The sequence below is a fragment of the Apodemus sylvaticus genome, chromosome 8 (assembly GCF_947179515.1).
Source record: "Apodemus sylvaticus chromosome 8, mApoSyl1.1, whole genome shotgun sequence".
Lineage (NCBI taxonomy): Eukaryota > Metazoa > Chordata > Mammalia > Rodentia > Muridae > Apodemus > Apodemus sylvaticus.
The window spans coordinates 4,319,376-4,341,416 of NC_067479.1; the positions used below are offsets into that span (position 1 = coordinate 4,319,376).

The 22,041-nt window shown below is 46.8% G+C and overlaps 1 protein-coding gene across 1 annotated transcript in view; it reads right to left on the reverse strand.

The window, feature by feature from the left end:
* Positions 1-6,418: 6,418 nt before the first annotated feature.
* The window catches only part of Rap2a (RAP2A, member of RAS oncogene family), a 31,084-nt gene continuing 15,461 nt past the window's right edge, over positions 6,419-22,041 (reverse strand). Inside the window, exon 2 of the mRNA XM_052190632.1 lies at positions 6,419-10,042. Coding sequence (XP_052046592.1) covers positions 9,805-10,042 — 238 coding nt within the window. The 3' untranslated portion in view covers positions 6,419-9,804. The remainder of the gene's footprint in view (positions 10,043-22,041) is intronic.

Genomic DNA, 22,041 nt, shown 5'->3' on the forward strand with positions numbered 1-22,041 from the left:
TGCATTTATGACCATGCAGGAGCACACTCACACTGAATCTGTAGATGTGAGCATTTATGAGCACGCAGGAGCACACTCACACTGAATCTGTAGATGTGAGCATTTATGAGCACGCAGGAGCACACTCACACTGAATCTGTAGATGTGAGCATTTATGAGCACGCAGGAGCACACTCACACTGAATCTGTAGATGTGAGCATTTATGAGCACGCAGGAGCACACTCACACTGAATCTGTAGATGTGTGGATTTATGAGCACGCAGGAGCACACTCACACTGAATGCTGTAGATGTGAGCATTTATGAGCACGCAGGAGCACACTCACACTGAATGCTGTAGATGTGAGCATTTATGAGCACGCAGGAGCACACTCACACTGAATGCTGTAGATGTGAGCATTTATGAGCACGCAGGAGCACACTCACACTGAATCTGTAGATGTGAGCATTTATGACCACGCAGGAGCACACTCACACTGAATTCTGTAGATGTGTGCATTTATGAGCACGCAGGAGCACACTCACACTGAATGCTGTAGATGTGAGCATTTATGAGCACGTAGGAGCACACTCACACTGAATGCTGTAGATGTGAGCATTTATGAGCACGCAGGAGCACACTCACACTGAATCTGTAGATGTGAGCATTTATGACCACGCAGGAGCACACTCACACTGAATGCTGTAGATGTGAGCATTTATGAGCACGCAGGAGCACACACACTGAATCTGTAGATGCGAGCATTTATGAGCACGCAGGAGCACACTCACACTGAATCTGTAGATGTGTGCATTTATGAGCACGCAGGAGCACACTCACACTGAATGCTGTAGATGTGTGCATTTATGAGCACGCAGGAGCACACTCACACTGAATGCTGTAGATGTGAGCATTTATGAGCACGCAGGAGCACACTCACACTGAGTGCTGTAGATGTGAGCATTTATGAGCATGCAGGAGCACACTCACACTGAATCTGTAGATGTGTGCATTTATGAGCACGCAGGAGTACACTCACACTGAATGCTGTAGATGTGTGCATTTATGAGCACGCAGGAGCACACTCACACTGAATGCTGTAGATGTGAGCATTTATGAGCACGCAGGAGCACACTCACACTGAGTGCTGTAGATGTGAGCATTTATGAGCATGCAGGAGCACACTCACACTGAATCTGTAGATGTGAGCATTTATGAGCACGCAGGAGCACACTCACACTGAATGCTGTAGATGTGAGCATTTATGAGCACGCAGGAGCACACTCACACTGAATCTGTAGATGTGTGCATTTATGAGCACGCAGGAGCACACTCACACTGAATGCTGTAGATGTGAGCATTTATGAGCACGCAGGAGCACACTCACACTGAATGCTGTAGATGTGAGCATTTATGAGCACGCAGGAGCACACTCACACTGAATGCTGTAGATGTGAGCATTTATGAGCACACTCACACTGAATGCTGTAGATGTGAGCATTTAGGAGCACGCAGGAGCACACTCACACTGAATCTGTAGATGTGAGCATTTATGAGCACGCAGGAGCACACTCACACTGAATGCTGTAGATGTGAGCATTTATGAGCACGCAGGAGCACACTCACACTGAATCTGTAGATGTGAGCATTTATGAGCACACAGGAGCACACTCACACTGAATCTGTAGATGTGTGCATTTATGAGCACGCAGGAGCACACTCACACTGAATGCTGTAGATGTGAGCATTTATGAGCATGCAGGAGCACACTCACACTGAATCTGTAGATGTGTGCATTTATGAGCACACAGGATCACACTCACACTGAATTCTGTAGATGTGTGCATTTATGAGCACGCAGGAGCACACTCACACTGAATGCTGTAGATGTGAGCATTTATGAGCACGCAGGAGCACACTCACACTGAATGCTGTAGATGTGTGCATTTATGAGCACGCAGGAGCACACTCACACTGAATCTGTAGATGTGAGCATTTATGAGCACGCAGGAGCACACTCACACTGAATCTGTAGATGTGAGCATTTATGAGCACGCAGGAGCACACTCACACTGAATCTGTAGATGTGTGCATTTATGAGCACGCAGGAGCACACTCACACTGAATCTGTAGATGTGAGCATTTATGACCACGCAGGAGCACACTCACACTGAATGCTGTAGATGTGTGCATTTATGAGCACGCAGGAGCACACTCACACTGAATCTGTAGATGTGAGCATTTATGAGCACGCAGGAGCACACTCACACTGAATCTGTAGATGTGAGCATTTATGAGCACGCAGGAGCACACTCACACTGAATCTGTAGATGTGAGCATTTATGAGCATGCAGGAGCACACTCACACTGAATCTGTAGATGTGAGCATTTATGACCATGCAGGAGCACACTCACACTGAATCTGTAGATGTGTGCTTAGTCTGTCTCTGGACATACAAAACTTGATGGCTTGTATTAGAATCTACTTATTGGAATTCCTGTGGTGATGGACACACACAGCATTCATGTAGCTTGTGTGAATTGTGGTTTGGCTAGTGCTAAGAACAAATCGTTTCTTCAATTCAATAGCTATACATTTAAATCAATTCCATGTGAGGTGGTGTAGTCATTGCTGTCATATTGGACATCGACTGTGTCAGGTAAACTAATGCCAATAAAGAAGACGGTTCCATCTAAAAAGAATTCATGGAGTGAACACTTCACCTTCCCCGGAGCAGAGAGGGCAGCTGGGCCTGCAGGCCGGCCACATTCTAAGTGCAGTGGAGCGTCTGAACTCACCAATGGAACACCAAGGTTCTCTAAGGTTCAGAACTGTGAATCTTGGAGGAGAACCCTATCTTCAAAACCTCCCAAGGCAGTTTCCATGGCAACAGAGAAAGCATCCAATCGTCATTAGCAAAGAGGGACTAGGGTGGCTATGTTGTTCGATTCCCGCATAGGCCAAGGGTGTGCTACCATGTAAGACAGTATTTGTTCAGGAGGGAGACCTGCAGTCACTGTGAGACGTGATTGCTTACAGGAGCATTAGGGGTTGGAGGGATGATGGCTCAACGGCTAACGGCTCCTGTTGTCAACCCCGGCAATGTGAGTTAGATCCTCTGAACCCATGGGGTAGAAGAAGAGAGTTTACTTCCAGAAGCTGTCCTCTGACTGGCACACACACACACACACACACACACACGCCACATATACATGCACACACACAAATAAATGTAATATATATATATTATTTTTACAATTAGACGGACATTAGGAACTTCACATTTAAAATGAGATGTATTCTTTGCTGCTATTCGAAATTCCTCTGAAAACATGAACCATTCCATTAGTTTCCCTTTAGGATCACATTTCCTCAGTGAAGGTTACTGCCAGGCCCGGTTTAAAGATATCTGCCTAGGGCTTTCCCAAGAAGTCTCTGTCCTGGCTCCCCGGCGTGGTTTCAGCGGCCCAGCCATTTCTGTTTGCTCTTTCCCCTCTGACCACACACTCAAGGCTGCAGCAACGCAGCTCTGAGAGGTGGACACTAAGGGTAACCACCTTACTGTTTCAAGTTCATGATGAGACTGTTTAGTTGCCTGCAGTGTTTATGAAGAAACAAAACAGTCATCTGTAACAATTACACAATGCATCCCGCTGTGTGAGTGAATAGGCTTTGTTTTATATTTTCTTATTTCATTTCCTTTTAGTCACAAGTCATGATCTGAGGCCTCACATACATGTGCATGGAAGGCACATGCCATTTCTTCCCAGGAGGCTCATCTGTATCTTGCCTTTTAACAAAATGGCGGGCAGATGGGACTCGGACATTTACAGTATTTGGGATGCTACGTATGTGCCTGTCTCCGTGTCCTGCACAGGGCTGAGTGACAGAGTAACCCTTGAAATGTAGGGCTTATGCGGCAGCAGGGAGCATGAGAAGTACCAGAGGGGGAAGGGTCGTTTAAAAGCTCTGATCAGTCAGAAGCAATGGGTCACACCTGCACCCCTGGCATGGAGAAGGCTGGGGTGGAGGAAGCGGTAAATCTGAGGCCAACCTGGGCTGCAGTGTGAGACCCCAAGGAACAGAAAAGCTTGGCTCTGCACCTCAGTTCTGTGTGAAGGGCACATGCTGTGTGCCGTTCAGACTGAACAGAAACACTTTTCCTCTAAGAAGCCACAGGCTGTGTCCCGTGTGCTACAGCCGCCTGACACCTGACAGGACAGTGCACAGCAGAGGCGGTCGTTTCCGGGCTTGGGCTGACTCCCTCTTCCTGCTTTCACTAGAACCTGGGCTCCTGCAAGTTAGAGCAAGTCGGACACAAAGCATAGTCACCGTTCAGTTGTAGATACAAGTACAAAGGGATCTTGGATACCTTCTGCATCTCTGAATTCGTAAGATCTAGTACTAGAATGAAGTCAAGCAAATCAGGTGTGACCTGAAGTTTCCAGAAAAAAAGCCTCACTGCTGTGAAGGATTCTCTGCTTGTGCAGGGCTAGAATGGGACAGATACAGAACCAACTTATTCTGGGCTATCCTTAGCCCCCATCTCTCTGTGTGAGCTAACATCTGCCCCTGTGACATCAGGCAAACACCATGTACCAAGAGACCAATAGCATCCACTCGCCCGAAGGCTGAGGATTGCCATCCGCCTCTGAGACCCACGGCAGTGAATTCCCAACTGCCGTAACCCACCACGCGTTTGTGGAACAAGCCTTGATCTAGTCATGAATTTGTGCCACTTTGAAAAACTGTATTCGGGGTAACCTGAATCTGTGTTCCCAGGCCATAGGCACCCATAGTTGGCTCCAGAAGGGTGAGGGGTGCTTTTGTACCCCGTGTTTCTTTCTCTTAATGCACAACTGCTGAACAAGTGCTTTTGTATTTAATCTCCTGAGCTGTCTGCCCTCTACCTTTTTGTGGGTTAACAAGTCTTTGAAGGCATTCTGAGGCGGTAACATGAAGATCATGTTTTAGGGAAATATGTGAAGAATATAATAATCTATCCAAGCACCTAAGAGACATGCAATTCTCTTAAAACCTAATATTTATTGAGCTGGAGGAGGTGTACCACCAATAGCTGTTCATATATCACAAAATCTAAGCAAAATAATAATAACAACAAACAAAGGGCCAGTGTGCGTACACAGCCATATAGCTGCTTTAAAACATCCGTCGCCTCTCCTGGGACTCTCTGACACCTTCGGGCCCACAGGTCCTGCAGGCCGGCAGGGACTGTCCCTGGTTGGCTTATAACTCCTTCAGCCATGTATGTATCGTTAAGACACAGTGAATGTAAACCTGATGGAGTTTCAGAGTATTTCTTCTTGGTCCCAGCTAGTCCAGCAGCTAAAGTAAGAACTTGCTAAGTACACCTTCTAAACACGTCAAATGGACTGGGACGCCAGTCAGCAGATACTGATTATTAAAATATAGGCATTTTTCCTTGAAATATCTGACATTCTGCGTACAGTGCCTCTGTTATGCTCATTCAAATCGTTCCTATACTCTAAGACAATGGCGCTCCTCAGCTGCTGGAAGGCTGCCAGGAGACTGAAGAGCACACGGCCAAAGGCAGCCTTTAACCGGGCAGAGGATGAATAGGCGCCTTATCAGAACAGCGGAGGCCACATCCAAAAGCAGCATCTGTCAGTGTTCACGGAGCCCCATATAGACGTCAGTCCCACAGCACAGCAGGACCCCACGGAGGCCACACAAGCCCCACAGCACAGCAGGACCCCACAGAGGCCATACCAGCCCCACAGCACAGCAGGACCCCACAGAGGCCATACCAGCCCCACAGCACAGTGGGACCCCACAGAGGCCACACAAGCCCCACAGCACAGCAGGACCCCACAGAGGCCACACAAGCCCCACAGCACAGCTGGACCCCACAGAGGCCACACCAGCCCCACAGAGGCCACACCAGCCCCACAGCACAGCGGGACCCCACAGAGGCCACACCAGCCCCACAGAGGCCACACCAGCCCCACAGCACAGCGGGACCCCATATAGACCACGCCGGCCCCACAGCCCAGCAGCCTTTAGCTTCTGGTACCTTCACATGATCTGAAGACAAAAAGTCCACCTCAATCCAGTGCTGGGCAGACACTGAGAATTCCAGCGCTGCTGGCTGGACCATAAGGCCAATGCTAACGAATGTGAACTACCTAGAATCCCCAAATGAACCAACTGGGATTAAGATAAGGAAAAGAAAATACTTACCAAGATGGTGTTTATGCTGATTTACAAACCTTCCTCGTGCTATTTTAAAGACCAAGAAAACGACCAATCACCCTCCCTTGCTATGGAATGAGCCTGTGGTTAGTTTGGTTTCAGGGGTTCTTTATGAAGAGTGCCTGGTGCATTATCTGGCAATGCCCTGTTTCTGTGTGTTGTGAATACACTGCACAGGTTTAAGCAACAAACACAAGCCAGACTTTCATTAAATAAATTTATTTGTTAAAATAATTTAACTCCAAATACAACTGTTGAATTTGCATTGAGTTATAATGACAATCCATGTTTCAATTGAAAGGTCAGGGCTTGCCCGACACTGTTACAAAACAATAAGCTGTTGTTCACTTCTAAATGGTCAGTTGTATTAGAGTTCAACAATTAACTGTGAACTGAATCTCTGGGAAACCCCAAATCGATAATGGTAAGTCTGTTTTCAAAATCTACTGCAGCCATTCTAGAAACCCTGATCGAGGTTTAACAGACACACGAGGACAAGTTAAACAAGAGGACCCCCACGGTCTTTAATATCTGATTGGCTGAGGAGAGTTAAAGCTGAGCCAGTGCTAACGGGTGGGGGCGGGGCGTGGGGTTGGGGCGGGGCGTGGGGTTGGGGCGGGGCGGGGGGTTGGGGCGGGGCTACTGATGGAGAAACTGAGCCACTGAGCAACCGGACAGCAGTGGAGGGCAAGGCCCCTTCACATTCACCACCAGCAGCAACACTCGCACTGGACCGCACGTGGCAGCGTAGCGGGCGACCCAGAGAGCAAGCAAGCATCAGTAGTTTTGTCACATCACGGCAGAGAGTGAGGACAACTGGAGTGCCCTGTCAGGCCCCAATTCTACAAAGCAGAGGGTGGGAGCTTCTAAGCGCCTCTCAGTGTACAGAAACACCTGGAAGGCTTCCCAGGAGACGCTGGCTTGTCTTGTGGAAACTGAGGAAGGCGTTGAGTTGGTCACCGTCACTGCCATAGCTTAAAAGAACCCGCAAGTTACACCTTAAAATAAACCTAAAACAAAACAAAGCAAACACCTGGCTCTGTGTGAAAAATAAAAAACAAAGGGAAAAAAACCCTAAATAATAGCTAAAGAAATAGTGGGTCTTTGGGTCAAACCATACTTTTAAGGCATGTTAGAACAAACTTTCATATATCTAGTTGCTAGGCGGATCAGGCTTTAAAGAAACATTGATGGGCTGGCTCACCTCTGCGCCCTGCCGTTTCATGTGCTGACAAGTGTCATTTTCCTGTCCTTGGGTTTTTATCCCCATCTTGGCAAACATCATGCACAACCGTCAGTCAGACTTGCAGCAGAGGAACAGGGAGAGGGCGTGGCACAGTCTGGCCTAGGGAAGCGATGTCTGGGTACTATGAAGAACTGGTGTAATCGCGGGGCTCTAGGAAGTCGCCCAGATGCCTAGTAAACGCCCCCACTTCACACCTTGCCCGTTTCTCCTGCCTCACACCCTTTCTGTGTTTGCAGGGCCATCCAGGATGTGAAGCTGTGGAATCTGTGCATGCAGCTGCTTCTAATACGCAATATCATAAACTGCTGTTTGTTATGGGATTCTAAAAATTAGAATTAGTTGGACAAGTTAGAGACCTCAGAGGTCTCACACTAGTATATCTACTTCAGCAGATGAAACATACTTCTTCAGTTCAATTTTTCAATATGTCTGAGTCAAAATCAACTTTTACGTAATAAACTTTAATTCAAGAAAACTGTTAGGACTTTTTGTCCTATAAAATGTGGTACTGCCTAAGTGAGGAAAATGGCGCTGAAGACAGTGAATTATCAAAGACTCTCTAACACCCACAACCTGGTTTTACCCACATTATTTATTTTTTTCTCACATGTGATAAACACCATTAACCTCTTCCCCCATCTTGTAAACTTAAAGCCAGCTACTAAATACCTGGGGTGGGGGAGATTCCAATGGCTTGTAAGAGACTAATAATTAAAAAGAATGCTTGCTTATACATTGTGTTCTGTGGTATAGATTCTAAGTCGAGGCGATGGCCTCTGAATTGTGCCAAATTCTTAGGAACGATAAACACACATGCACACACAAACACACTCTTCTCTCTGGTACACACGAGACAAAGTGGTTACTTGCAGGAGACTGTGGAGCTGAGAAGGCGTAGGCCCTAAGTGCATCCAGGCTTGGCGACACTGCGGTTCTGAAGGCCAGACTGATCTTCAGAGGGCAGGCTCAAGACATCCACCAGCACTGACGCCTCTACGGGAGGTGAGGACCCTTCCATGCTCGATTGGGAAACTCACACATACAATTTTTTCTCCTGTGCCATTACTCATGCAAATAATAAACACTTCACGGCCATGAGGACCAAAAATGCTGGAGCGTAAGCACCCCTCGAAACCGAAGCCTCGCTTGCTCAGGCAGAGTGAGTGCAGTGGCCACTTCAGCCTTCAGGGTGGGCAAGGACATGACAAGCTTCTGTGAGGCTCCAGGAAAGGGAAGAGAAGAGGTTTAGTGTCCCTTCCTTCCCTCCCTAAAATAATTTATACTCTGCTTTTAAGCCTAAATTATTTCACAGGTTATTCAATCTGTTTTTTTTTTTTTAAATGCCCACAATAAAGCTGTGATACAGCAAACTGGATTTCCAAAGCAGGTGAGCCAAGGGTCCCATCGCAACCATGGCCCATAAAGACTGCTTTCATGAACACACACACACACACACACACACACACACACACACAGCCACGATGTCTGTACTGTCCTGTGGGGTGTCTGCAGACGGGAGCGTGGGTGTAACATGGCTTCACTTTCCTTCTGCGATGGTGAATCGGCTACGAGGCTCGTTAGTAAGGCTGGGTTCTTCATCTCAGTCGATTCTTTTTTGTTCAGTAAATAGAGACCATCCCTGGTCCGTTAGCACAGGGTGGGTGTGCGATTCAATTCTCATAAACCCCCAAGAGACTATTTTCTGTGGCAGAGCAGGTGATTCAACAAATTCTAAAGCCAGATTGGGTTTTCACACAGCCTTGTTCTGACTTTTACTCTGTTGAGGATTGATATGTGAGTGAATTTCATGTCACGAATTAGGATAATATCTACGATTAGGCATCAATTTGAAAACTAGAAACATGTCAGCTGAGCAGAGTCTCTCTGCTTTGCTGTTTTACTGGATGGAATACAGGGGCTAGAAGCTCCACCCATTCCTGACTCTTGTAGGAAAATATTTCTCCTTTATTTTTTTTTAAGACAACAAAATATTTTAATTGTTAGTGACCATAGGAATTCTTCTGGTTTCTCTCTCATGATTATTTTTAGTTTACACAACAGTGGCTTCTGTCACTGTCAATGGCAATGCCATCATCACGTCAAATCAGGTCACCCTGTAGCTTGGCGGTGGTGCCTTCAGGTTGCAGATGTATGGAGGACAGAGGCAGAAGCTGTAGTCACGGAACCCACAGGCACTCAGAGGTGTCAGGGGCCATCCGGCCTGAAGGTCATGGTGCACCGTGGACTCACACCCCACCCATCCTACAGGCTGTGATACAGCAGACCAGGTTCCTGTTGCCTCCAAGACTGTAGGACTCCTGTCGGGGCAGCCATGCTCCAATGCTATTGTATGTTACAGGCAGAACAGCACGGGTCGTCTTTGTCAGGCTGAGCGGCATAGTTCATCTGCCTCACAATTTCAGCAAAGAGCTCATCCACCATTGTCTTACTCTTAGCAGAAGTCTCCATAAAGGGGCAGCCCCACTCCTCCGCCAAGGCGCGGCCTTCGCTGGCGGACACCTCACGCTCACTCTCCAGGTCCACTTTGTTCCCGACCAGGATGACTGGCACCTTCTCATACCTGAAAGAACGCACAAGGATTGCAGCAGTTAGTAAGCAGGCCAAACAGAGTTTCTCTCTTTTTTTTTTTCTCTAGTATGGTATAAATTATCTCTTTGGCCACATGAAAAGTTACTTGTACCAGTTAGCTTGCTGTCTACCTAGAGCATTCTGAAACTGCTCTCAGAAGGGATCATAAATGGGCTTTTCAAATGATGTTTTCAATTAATCAATTATGGATCCTTTAAAAATCAATTATATATCCTTTCCAGATGTACTCGGGGAATTACTCTCAGCATCTCAGACTGACTTCTCTTAATCTAAATGTCGTCTGTTCCATGAGATATGCACTCAAAATCTTAGCCAGTCCTGTGATCGTTAGCTTCACTGGTGACATAATTGTTACCAGTAACAATTTTATTATATTCTATAAGAATACAACTCATGTTCTAAATAGCTCCTAAATACATCACCACCACTACCACCACCACCACCACCACCACCACCACCACCACCACCACCACCACAACAACAACAACAAAGCTGAAACTGTAGTGGGATTCATCAAGATGAAAAGCGCCAAACAGAAGCCTACGCACAAATGTGTATGTATAAAAAGTGTAAGGATAAAGAGTGGGACTCAATCAGGGCGAGTCTAGAACACGTTCCTTGTGGGAACCAGAGGCACCTAGGTGTCCCTGAGGCCACTGCACATGATGCATACCTTTCATCTGGGACTCTACTGCACACGCTCCCTGGCCTCTGGGAGCACAGGAGGGAACCGCAATGGAGCTGCGGTACACAGACCCATCACCAGTTCCCTACCCCCATACCAGCTCGTACCTGTGGAACTGAGAGGCCTGGCACTGAGCTGACATTGGCCCACGTCAGCATCAGTTTCTAATCTGTTCTACACTCAGGGACATAGCTGCTTTCCCCTTTCCTTCTGGGGACACACACGCCCACTGAGCACAAGGCGGCATGTCGTGCTTGTTAATGAAGCAATTTACAAATGGCGACAAGTAATATTTATCGAGTTCAAGTTAAGACCCAACTTCAGTCAGTTAACTATACTCACTGAGAATGTTCAGTGCTGAGACATTGCTTTCTGAAGCTGGGTCTGGTGGTGGCACACACCTGTAACCCAAACATTTAGGAGATGGAGGCAGGAAGACAGATCAGGAGTTCAAGGTCACCCTCAGACAGAGTGAACTGGTGGCCAGCCTGAGCTAATTCTCAAACAAACAAATCACTTTCTATTATTAGGTAAAAGAAAAGTATCTTAAAGAATATTCTTAAGTTTAAATACAATTGTGTATCAGTATTTTATATTTAAGAGAGACATACTTTTAGTTGAAAAGCACAGGGTGTATTAGAATAGGAGGACTTTTCAAAATTTGCAAAAATATCAAGTTCTTAGCAGTTAGCTGATGTGTGTGCTCTTAAGTCTGGAGGTTAAAGTTCCAACAGATGGTGGCCAACCTACAATCATCAGGTCTCCTCCACCAGGTTGACAGCTGAGGCCTTGGCACTGTTCTACCACAAACACAGGTCCAATGACTGTTAGCAACATAGTGATGGGGTAAAAATACAGTCAGTATCAGAGAACCTGTCTACCTCTACTAACTGAACGGACAGTGGTCTTTTGGCCACCATGGTATTAAGGATGCTAGAAAAATGCAGATTAATAACCTGATCAAGAAACCTGACAAACAGATCAAAATCTTGAGATCAAAATAAAACAAAATCACCACCACCAGCAGCCCTACACATTCCCAAACATCAGATGGTGAGAAACTTTGTCTCTTTGTTAACACTAGAGTTTGGGACAGCGGAAAATACTATAAACTATGGTGTGGATGGAGGCTTGGCTCTCACCCCTGCCCAGGAGAGGCTGCAGGGCTGAGCACAGCATTTCCTGATATCTGTGTCTCACCTCAGCTGGTAAAATGGAGCTTGGGTACCTGCTCTCACTTAATGCACAAAGATGCTGTCGAAGCCAGAGGAGACAATACAGGAGTCCAGATCAGACAGCACAGGACGGGGCCGGGTCCACCCCCTCCTGCCACGGCACTTATGTAAGGCCACAGCTTGCCAAAAGACAGAGGGTTAGGAAATCAGAAATCATCAAGAGATGGAGAGATCTGCTGAAGAGAAACAAGTCGTGCCTGCCAAGGGACCAGGGCTGTGAGGTGGAACTAGGAGAGAGAGGGAGCCAAAGCAAAAGCGGGAAGCAGCCCCGCACTGCCTGACAGGACAAGCAGAGAGGCCATCTCAGGACCCTGGCCTTACAGAAGAGGCTAACACCCGCGGGAGTGGCTGGGATGACTGAAAGAGTCCCACCCGGGAAGGTAAGACCTGGAGGAACCTGGATCTCTCAGGACTCGGACGAGAAGACAGGGAAGCCCTGTGCTGAGAGCACACAGCACGCGGCTCTGTGTACTGCCGTGGCAACACAACTCCCAAACCAGCCTCAGAAACAACTTAGCTAGTGTCGGGGACTAATATGCTACAGTCTTTCAAGTGCCTGTTTGTTGGATTACATCTAAAGCACTCTGAAACCTGCTTAAAAATCATGTCAGGCATGGTGGTCCAACCCACAATCAATACCTAATGTCTGAGTGTTTGGCACCACTGTAAGAACATACAGCGGGCTGATCTTTAGGAGAGATCTCAGAGTGCACACGAGCGGGAGTCAATCCTGAGGGACCAGAGTGTGCAGCAGCTACTGCCAGTGCATTCTGACTCGCCGCAGTAGGAAGGATGCACCAGGAGCTGAGGAGCAGTACTTCTGCACACAGCGTGTGGGATGCTTTCACTCGGTTGGTCCCGTGGGCTGTGCAGAGCAAAGGCCCACGGTGTGGTACTGGCAGAAGAGTGGGAGGTAGGCAATAGAACTTTAGATCACAGACTTTGTCGTCCATCGACATATTTATTTTCTGAGTGCCTACTACATCCTACATACTGCTATGCCCACTTAGGATGCACAAGAAACAACAAAGACATCCGCCCTCATGCTGACTATAGCCCAGCAGAGGAAATGGGCATTAGTAATAAAGGTAAGTTAAGGTTTATTAGAGACAGAAGAGGCAGGCCAGACAGCATGCTGGGGGCACAGGTGCCATCCTAGGAAGGATGTCACAGGCTTCACTGGGGAGGTTCCATACAACGTTAGAGGAAGGGGTAACTCCTGAGCAAGATACTAACTAGGTGTCAAGAGCTTGAAGGAAGTACCTGCCGGGGTCACTGAATAGCAAGTGGCTTGCGGGATCCACCTGTGCAACCCCTCCCATCCCTGCTCAGCCTCACAATGCAGGTCACACACTTCACTGAGGAACAGAACTGGGGCGGGGCGGGGTGCCGGGAGTTACTCATCAGACACGGCACCTACAGCAGCTGGTGTTGTTTAGGAGGGCTGAACACTGTGAATAGGGGACAGCAAATACTCTCACGTTTGATTCTCATCACAGCCCCGTGGATTTTCCTCAGTTCTTTTTCAAAGGACACCGTTCGGGAAGAAGATGAGAATGCCAAATTCCAAAACTACTCTACTTAGGAACTGCGGTTAAGCTGTGTCGTGAAGGGGACACAATAGACGGGATCAGAAGGTGGCTGGTTAGTTTGTAGACTGTGGGAGTCATTTGTCTTACTAACATCAAGTTAGATGCTTTTGTTATATTCATGAGCATGGTTATATAACATATGTATGTATATAATGTATATATTATATAATGTATAACTAAAGCTAGTGCTTTGAAGCAGCTGTGCTTAGTGGATTGCACAACGCATCCGAGCGCAGATGGGCTTCTCCATACAGTCGCTCTGTGAGTATCAATGGCTTGGAAGCACTGACTGCTCATCAATAGGCTGTTGTTGCTTCACAGGTGTCCCAAAAGGTGTGTTTATGTACACTTTATTCTAGGAAATGTCTAAGCTTGGCTGGTCGTTAAAACAACTTGAGAGTGTAGGTACTGGCTCCTGGGCCCTGCTCCAGAGCTACTGAGTCTGAATCTGTGGGATCCCATGTAGCTATACATACATAATACATGGACTCTGAGCTTCAGACATATGAGGAACCAGCAGCTGGCTCATCAGTGACGCTGATTCCACATGGCGGCACCGCAGGCCTCCGCCTACCATCTATGGCTTCACGTGTAGCAGGCTGAAGTCAAGGCTCCCTTGTCTTCATGCACTCATCAGGGTGAAGAGTAGCACGGTCTGGGCAATTAGTCCCACTAATCTCCTTTTGAGGGTATTATCCTGTAGCACTTTGAGAGGAGGCATGTCTCACCGAGGTTTTTGTCAGGCACTTCTTGTCCGTAAGCTGGTTGGAATAAAATTCTCTGAGTTGTAAGAGAACCAGGAAGGCTTTCTTAGTTCCCTTGCTCAGCTTTCTCCCAGTGTTAAAATCTCCTCTCCTAAGAGAGCCTGTGGCAAATAGCAAGTACTCAAACGTGTCAACCACTCTGTGGCCACCCTTGCCAGATGTTTCTACAGTGTCCTGAACACGTCCCATGACACAGAACTCACACTACTGGCAGCTGGCTACGTCCTTTTGTCGGCTGGTTAAATATCAGTGCTAAGAGTTCAGAGTTTAAAAGTTTGCTATGTGCAGACCTGTGATGTCTGCATTTGTCCTTCACAGGTCTTAACTCCTGTCTTGAGGGGAAGGAGCCTTTCTTTTTTAAAAAATGGAAACAGATTTTCTTCCTCAATTCTTTGCTCAAATCAAACAATGCATCAATATTTAAACAAACAAAAACCAAAATAATTCCCACCAAAACTTAAATAGGAAGAAGGGAGGGACCGGGAGGGAGGGGGAGTGGGGAGAGGGAGAGAAGTGGGGAAAGAAGGAGAGAAGGAGGGGGAGAAGAAAAGAGGAAGAGGGGAGAGGGAGTAAAGGGGAAGGGGGACAGGGAGAAAAGAGGAGGGGGAGGGGGAGGGAGAAAAGAGGAGGGGGAGAGGGAGGAAAGGGAAGGGGGAGGGGGAGAGAGAGAAGAAAGGGGAAGGGGAGGGGAAGAGGGAGAGGGAGAGGGAGAGGGACTGAGACTCTAATCTCACTTGTGAGAATGAGCACCGTAACTATTTTGGTATATAAAATTTCAGTCTTCTACTCACATATATTGACAGAAGCATGCATTTTCATACAAAGAGATCAAACCATTTAGTAGTTTGCTTTTGCTTAATATTATGGAATTATCTATTTCAACAAATGACAACATATGATGGCCAAACAGTGTTACATTTTACAGGCTGATGCATAGTTATGATATGCACATATCCACATATATCACATGTATGTATGTACCTCCTACACTCGATCTTAGCCAAAAGGCTGAGAAGCGATGTAAGTACCTCCTAAAACTGTATCATAATTTACTCTTATTATCATTAGTGCCACTTTTTGGCAAATATAACCAGCAATCTGATGAATGCCTTTATAAGTGTGACTTCTGTACCAAAAGGTATATAAAATGTATATTTAAAAAACTCTTATGTATGTTTTCTTTTCTTCTCTTCTCTTCTTTTCTTAAAGCCTTTGAACTAGCAAAACCCATTGATTAGATTTGTTCATCAAACTGCTGTGTGGCAGCACACACAATTTCCAGTGGCCGGCAGGAATTTATACCAGCACTCATCTTGCTGAGTGTTAAGAACAAGGCCATGGCCAGGCCTGGCACTTCCAGCATTGTGCTAGGGGAGGGCGGGGCTAAGCAACTGTTGGGGGGAGTGGAGGGCGGGGCTAAGCAAGGCTGCACACTCCTCTAAGCTCATTTGTTCTCAGCTGCCTAGGTCATGCCCATCACTCTAATGGCTTTCTCTCTGTCACTCTTTCCGCCTTGGCTCTCTCCAGGGCCTGAGTGCTCACTGAACTTGTACGGTAAGAAGTGTAATGAAACATAAACAAGATGGCACCAAGAGTATGTTTAGAGCTGTCGGAGGCTCCATGCAACCTATGTAAACATCAGCTTTGCTCACAGAAATTCCAAGGGTTGACATGGTACACTCCCGGAAACTCACAGGCATTCTCAATGCATTAAAAAGCCACCCCAGCACATGTGCAAGGCCAAGGTAACAAAAGCCCAGGAAAAGTGCAACAAGATACAGGAAACAAATACTCCACTGTTTTTCTAACTAAAAGAATCAGGAAGGGGGCCAAAGGGAGTGGGAGGTTTCCAGTTCTTCCCGTCTTTTATCTAGTCATTCTGTGAGAACCCTGCACAGGGTAGAAAGCTAAAACTGAGAGAAACACCCTGCTTCTGGCCAGGAGAACAGGCTCTGTGGTCTGCAGGGTGTGGAAGGAATCTCTGTGGTATGCATGTAAGTTCACAGGAACCCAGAGACGCTGAGTGCCAATACCTCAGCCTAAGGGTCCATGAAGAGAGAAGGGCGGGATCTCAGCATGCAGGAGGACTGTGAACCCCCTACTTATCTTAGAGCTAAGGAGGAAAGTCACACCTCAGTAAAAAATGGAAAAGGAAATTGGTAAAATAATTAAACAAGTCCTCATTCAAACAGGATAACAGAGCAAACTTCAGAACATACTAAGGACACACGGATATGGGGAATCATGTTCCAATAATGTAACATGCACAATTAGGTTGATTAGTCGGTCTATTACTTAGCTGAATCCTGCCAATCAATGTTAAATTCCACTGCTAGGCCAGTGAATCTCTATCCTCTACTAAGGAAGGCCAACATTAGAGAACAGCATGACCCTGGACATAAAAATGACAACAGTTCTGAAAGTTTCCTTCACAATCACATCTACAAACTGCACCACAAATCTTTAGGAGACCCAAGATTTTGCAGTACTTCAAAATGTACATTAAAGGGGGAAATGTAAACTGGGTGGTGGTGGTTCATACCTTTAATCCCAGCACTTGGAAGGCAGAGGCAGGCAGAGTTCGAGGCCAACCTGGTCTACAAAGTGAGTTCTAGGACATTCAGGGCTACACAGAGAAACCCTGTCTCACCAAAAAAAAAAAAAAAAAAAAAAAAAAAAAAAAAAATTATAAAATGTAGCTATGATTGCATTCAATCTAGCCCTTTATCATTAGAAATGAAGATAAGTCATGCCAGGAATGTGTATCTGTGAGGAGATATTTTCAAGTACAAGCCTTGTCATCAGAACTGAGTGCAAAATGGAACCAAACTTGTTGACTCTGCTAAAAGCAACACACACACACACAACACAGACCCACATACACACCATACACACATATAAACTCAGACACACACAGATGTACCACACACACATATAAAGACACACCACTCAGACACACACACACACACACACCATACACACATGCATACTCTGACATAGACACACAGATTTACCACACACACACACACATATACAAACACACCACTCAGACACAGACACACATAGACACACACACAGAGTCACAATGAGGTAGGACACAGCAGTTGGCCAGAGTCAGACTTGGAGCTGAAATATAACACACTCATTTCCCTTTAGTGAGCGTTGGATTTGAGGTCTATGGTTAAACGCAGGCCAACTATCGCTGGCCAGACTGAGCCAGCTGCTGGAATGGGGACCGTGGGCAGCTGCCTCGTTATACCTGAGCGGATGTCTTCTCAGCACCCTGGGTCGGAAATACAGAATTTTCTTAGTGTTGCCCCTAAATGAAGTGGGTTTAAAGATGCTTGAAACCGTAAAGAGCTAAAGCATTGGGAATTATGAGCAAAGGGGCGTTTACCTGGAGAACACTTTAATTCTCATGAAAAGACTTCAATATATCAGTAGACACCCTCCCCCACCACCACCAAGAAAAATTTAAAGCAAAACAGCTACAAGATGTGGCAGCTCGTGCTTTTAACCTTAGCCCTGGGGAGGATGAGGTAAGAGGACCAGCACGAGTTCAAAGTCAGCCTGGGCTAGAGCAAGAACTTACCTCAAAAACACCCAGAAATCAAACAAGCAGAAATGCCAGATTTCAACTGTTCCCATTTCTATAAAACAAAGGTTACGACAGAAATGGAAACAGTCATACACACTACACTAGGCAGGCGGGTCCGCTCTCATGAGACTGACTGCTCAGGTTAGGAAAACAGAACTTTAGATCTGAAGCAGCAAAAGTAACGGTGAACAATGAGAAAAAAGAAAACAGCAAGTGAAGGGGGGAGGGGCTGGCTCTTCCACACTGCTGGGGTGGGGCCCTTTATACCTGACGGTGTGGAGCCAACACCTACATGAAAACCATACTCAGGGAGTTGCTAGGGACCAGTCCTGGGCATGGCGGGGTGGGAGGTCTCGACCCTCACGGGGACAGGAGAAGAGGGTCTGTAACAGCAGGCTGAGAGGGCATGGCGGGGTGGGAGGTCTCGACCCTCATGGGGACAGGAGAAGAGGGTCTGTAACAGCAGGCTGAGAGGGCATGGCGGGGTGGGAGGTCTCGACCCTCACGGGGACAGGAGAAGAGGGTCTGTAACAGCAGGCTGAGAGGAGCAGCGGTTATGGGGGCAGCCTGAGCAGGGATTGCTCGCTGGGAGAAAATGCACTCTGCTATTTTCGTATGCTCAAACCCCTTCGTCTCTAATACTCCTGAGCTCCAGTCTCTACCTGGCCTCATCTATGTCTTACCTCCTCTTCCATCATTTACGCCAATTCCATGGTAACTAAAAGTCTGCTTCTATGGTCCACTCCCCATCCTGACTGTCCTACAACAATGCCTGGCGGCTCCATGGAGCCTGGATTAAAAAGGCTAACAGTCAAGGTCGGCCATGGGCTAGAACCAGAGGGCACAAGGCAGGGACGTGGGTTTGGATTCAGAGGACCAACCGCAAAGGTTGTTTGTTCCCTTGGATATGCTGCCTGCCTGCCCTTCTGGAGCCAGGGCGGCTCTCAGCCTGTGAAACAGAAATGTTAACACATAATAATGTCGACGGTTAGGAGCGCGACAGCGTTACTAACAACTAGCATCTGCAGAGAACTTGGTTTACGCCAGACTCTGTCCTCAACAATGCACACAAATGATCCACTCAAGTATGGATGCTGTAAAATACTACAGGGATGCTAGATCTTCCTCTTTAGGTCCCTTCAAACCATCTTTTGGCAAGCCAGTTCTAGAATCTTAACTGGAGTGACAGCTATGAAAACATATCCACCCTGTTGCTAAGTCTCTTCTCTCCTCTCTCTGGATTACTCTGCCTGGCCCAAGTATGACCAAATCTAGTTATTTAGTCTAAAAGTCATCAATTGCCATGAAAAGGAGTTATGAAAGCTGACAGTCTAGCATCTTCTACAAACAAGTGTTTTCCCTTATCAACGCTTCTCTTCCTCACCACACACTGCTGTCACAGGGAATGAACCCTGTCTCTGATGCCATGGTAAGACCATCGGGACACAAAGAAGAGAAGCAACTCCCCAGCTCTGCGCAGCGTTAGCAGTCATTAAAGTCACAACCCGACATGAACCAGCGGTCACTGTGCGAGAGCCACGGCCAGTGGCACCGTCTGAACTGCAGCTCTGCCTGGCACCGCCGCCGCTGGAACGCCACCGGATGCTTATGGGTACATGATGACGTGACGGATCTCACGTCGGAGTTTCCTCATGAGGTCCATGCTGCTTCAAGGGACAGACATGTCACTGGGACAATGTAAGGATACAGTCTTTCTGGGTGTGCACCCCTAGAATGCTGCATGCTTTATTGTGCTGTGCAGTGACTGCTTAATTGATTTGGGGGATGGTCAAAATGCAGCATGTGATGACCCAAAGGGACTTTTTATATTCATACATTCAACTAACTTTTGCTGGTTGTTTTTTACACACACACACACACACACACACACACACACACACACACACACACACACAGTTTTCCCTCCTATTTTCCAAGGTGCTAGATGTCAGGGGTGGGACCAGAATGACAGCAAATACATAGAAGAAGCTCTCTTGTTAACGTAAGTTAATGGTGGATACCAGATGTGTTCATGGACAGCAGACACAAGAGGTACACTGGATGGCAAGAAAGCCAACGTGATGATTTACACACACACACACACACACACACACACACACACACAGATGTTCCTTCCGATACTCAGCTTTAATGTGCTCTATGTCCCTTTTAAAAAAATTAAAAATATGTTTTATTCACATTGGTAATCTGCTTCCATGTCAGATCCCCTGGACTGGAATTAGTTGCAAACTGCCACCTGGGTGCTGGGACTTGAACCCGGGTCCTTTGGAAGAGCAGCCAGTGCCTATGTGGAGGTTATGCACATGTGAACACAGGTACACAGAGAGGCCAGAAAACAGTTCAGTTTCAGATCTCTTGGATCTGGATTTAAGGCAGTTGTGGGCTGCCTAATGTGAGTGCTGGGAACTGAACTTAGGTCCCCTGTAAAAGCAGTAACTGCCCCCATCTCTCCACTCTTTAAAATGTTATAATCTTAGTAAGAATAAATATAATCTTCAAATTATCGTCCTGCCTGGGCAACCAAATAATACTAGGTAAATTCCCAGAACAGATGGCAGGGGGTGGGGCCATCTTTAAAGAGTTCAGATCTGTTCATTCATTCCTGTATCACTTATTCATCTTCAGTCAACATTTCTAAAGGGATCATTGTTTTTAAATTAATGTTACATTAACATTTAAATATGTTTTTAAACATTTAAAAAGGAAAACAAATAAGCAGAGCCAAAAGCCAAATCCTGCCCTAAACTTCATGGTTTCACATAACCAATTTACTAGATTTCACATTGTTGATCATGATTTGGGTTTCTTGTCTGACATAACATTAAACAGGATCGTTCAGAGGTGTTCAGCTAGGGTGGGTGGGACAGTCACACTGGTAAGAACTGTGGAAGCAGAGCCCCCTTCCATGTCGCTGCAGGGTCTCCACAGTAGTTCCCAGAAGAAACAATGGGTTCCCTACATGGCTTAAATGTAGCTCAGAGGGTCAAGGAGCCAAGGTGAAGTGGTTAGACCGTTTATAGTAGGTCCCTAACTGGCTGAGCATCACATCTGTATACTCTAATGCTCAGCCCAGACTCAAAAGAAAAAGAATAAATATTCTTTCTCAGTGGAAATCCTATCAGTGAGGCTGTAGCCATCTTTAATCTAGTCCACTTGATCTGGTCAAAACCAAAACGTCCTTCTGAAACTGAACAAATCTCTAGCTCATGAGGATTAGTGAACATACACAGTGAGGAGGCTGGCCGCGTCTACTTAACATGGCAAGCGCACGGGCCTGAACCCATGCAGATGCTCAGAGCAGAGCCTGAGGTCAGCTGGGGAGCAGCCATATAATCTATCACCAGACTGGGACGCTCCTGAGATGGAGAGGAAGAAGGTGCAGCACAGTAGGCATAAGCCTCAAGGATGCGGGAAACAGAGATGTGGCCGCCTGTGGGGAAGGGAAGAGGTCCACGCAGTTGTGCTATTCAAAGGGTCTGTTGGAAGCCGTGGCCTGTGAAGGAAGGATGTCCTGCCTCAGTCATGCCTTTCACCAGATGGTGAGCTTGGGTAGCCTCAGAAATAAACAGTCAGCCTGTCACTACTGAGGTACTCATCCATCAGACAGAGGTGGGGACACCAACACCCTGGCTGCTGTTGCTAGTGGATAGCACGGCACCACACCCTGCCCAGGCCAGGAGTCCTGCTGCAGGCTCCCCTAGCACAGCCCTCCAGCAGGAGCTCAGCGCTGCATCCCCCCCCCCCCCAAAAGAACGCCAACTCTGGTCAGTGCCAGACTACCAGAACTACACCTTCCATATCAACGCTACTATGCAAAGGCTGAATCAAAGTCACTGAGAATTCTCAGTCCTTGCTCCTAAAAACAAAGCAAAACTACAAACATGAAGTCTCAGTCTCTTCCTAGCTAACTTTCATGCATGTACGTCCTTTGCCAGTTAATGTTCTATGAGTTCTCATGTATATATACATGTGACTCTAGCTAGCCTTCAGGTATGCATATATGTAACTAAGGTCTTAACAACCAGGCTTACTGCTGGCTTAAGCTGGCTTAGACTGTAGGTTCCCAAAGCCGGAA